At 48.2% G+C, this 1,586-nt stretch overlaps 1 protein-coding gene across 1 annotated transcript in view; it reads right to left on the minus strand.

Moving 5' to 3' along the window:
- Positions 1-1,586, minus strand: part of LOC140341684 (serine/threonine-protein phosphatase 4 regulatory subunit 4-like) — a gene marked incomplete in the record, with an annotated part of 42,151 nt that extends 40,565 nt beyond the window's left edge. The window contains 1 exon segment of the mRNA XM_072427539.1: positions 1,413-1,586. Within this exon segment, the coding sequence (XP_072283640.1) occupies positions 1,413-1,502 (90 nt within the window).

Raw genomic sequence — 1,586 nt, forward strand, 5'->3', positions numbered from 1 at the left:
TGAATAGTGCCCCATCATTGGTATCATTAGGGTGAATGATGCCCAATCATTGGTATCATTAGGGTGAATAATGCCCCATTGCTGGTATCATTAGGAGGAATAATGCCCAATCATTGGTATCATTAGGAGGAATAGTATCCCAACATTGGTGTCAGTGTTAGGAATATTGCTTCATACCAAGCAATGGTGTCAATGGGTGGAATCGTCCACCACAGCCCGGTAAATGCAGAGCTCCCCCTGGCTTTTGGGGTGCAGTTTTGGGGAACTGACTCTGCCTGCCAGGTAATGAAGCTCGCAGCCTGTCTGGATTTTTTGTGAGTTGCATGAGATTTACAGGCAGGGAATCTTCTAGATACACCGGTAACTGGACCATTTGGTTTCTGCCGATCCCAGCAGTATATGAAGATATCACCGATAAGTGAACAGGAAGGTTCTGATCCATATTTTCCAGCCCAGCCAGATTCTAATTGGCCCCACACTGATTGGCCGCCGGTGAGTCATGTACATTTGGCAATCAATGCTGCTCACCGGTTAACACGCTGCTTATAGAGATCAGCAAAGCTATAATATATAGAGTTATATTATTCCTAAAATGTCTGCAAGGAATTCAGATTTCAACAAAAGGTTTTTTATGGCCAAATGCAAATATTACCATTGTGGCATGGTGGGGTCTACCCCCTCCCCCTTTCGGGGTATACCCCTCCCCCCCACATGCCATGGAGCATTATTACCAATATAGCCCAATACATGGAAATCATTGGGTCTGATTTATTAAAGCTCTCCAAACCTGGAGAAATCAGACTAACATAAGAGAGCCTGGGTGATCCAGTAAACATGGAATGTATTTATTAAAATCATTTGCTAATTGTTGAGAAAGGTTTTCAATCCTGGACCAAATCCATTCCAGGTTTGTTGGATCACCCAGGTTCTCCTATGATAGTCTATCTTATTCAGGTTTGGAGAGCTTTAATACTTTAGAACCGGTGGGAAAACGCAATAATGGACGTGGCCAATAATATCTCTACATTTGCCTCACTGACATTAAATATGAAATACAGACTGAAAGCCACAGATATCAGGTGTCAGTGAGGTGTCAGGGGGGTGTCAGTGAGGTGTCAGTTAATGTGACTTAGCTGTGGGCAGTATTGGGGTGGTGATGTTGGGGTCAGTCAGTTGTAGGGGTGCAGCATGTTTGGGGGTGGCAGTGTTGGGGTGAGCAGGGTATGATGCCAGCACACAGAGATGATAATGATGGCACAATCTGGCTTCAGGGATGTGTGACGTCACGGATGGTTTTTGGGGCGACCTTGGTGAAGGGGTGAATGGATGACGTCAAGGAGGTGCTGTCAGTGGCGGGGGAATGACGTCATGCGGGTTCAGGTGAGCGTGTGACGTCACGGGCCCCTGTGTACCTTCAGGCTCCGGCGGACCGGCCTCTCGATGATCGCCAGCTCATGCAGGTCCTCGATGTATCCGAACAGGCTGCCCTGGCTGAAGTCCATGCTGGAGAGAGTCAGGGAGCCGCAGCGGGCATCCTCCGGGCTCTTCACATGGCAGAGGATCCGAGGAGCGGGGGAGGGGGGAGG

The sequence above is a fragment of the Pyxicephalus adspersus genome, chromosome 12 (genome assembly GCF_032062135.1).
Source record: "Pyxicephalus adspersus chromosome 12, UCB_Pads_2.0, whole genome shotgun sequence".
NCBI lineage: Eukaryota > Metazoa > Chordata > Amphibia > Anura > Pyxicephalidae > Pyxicephalus > Pyxicephalus adspersus.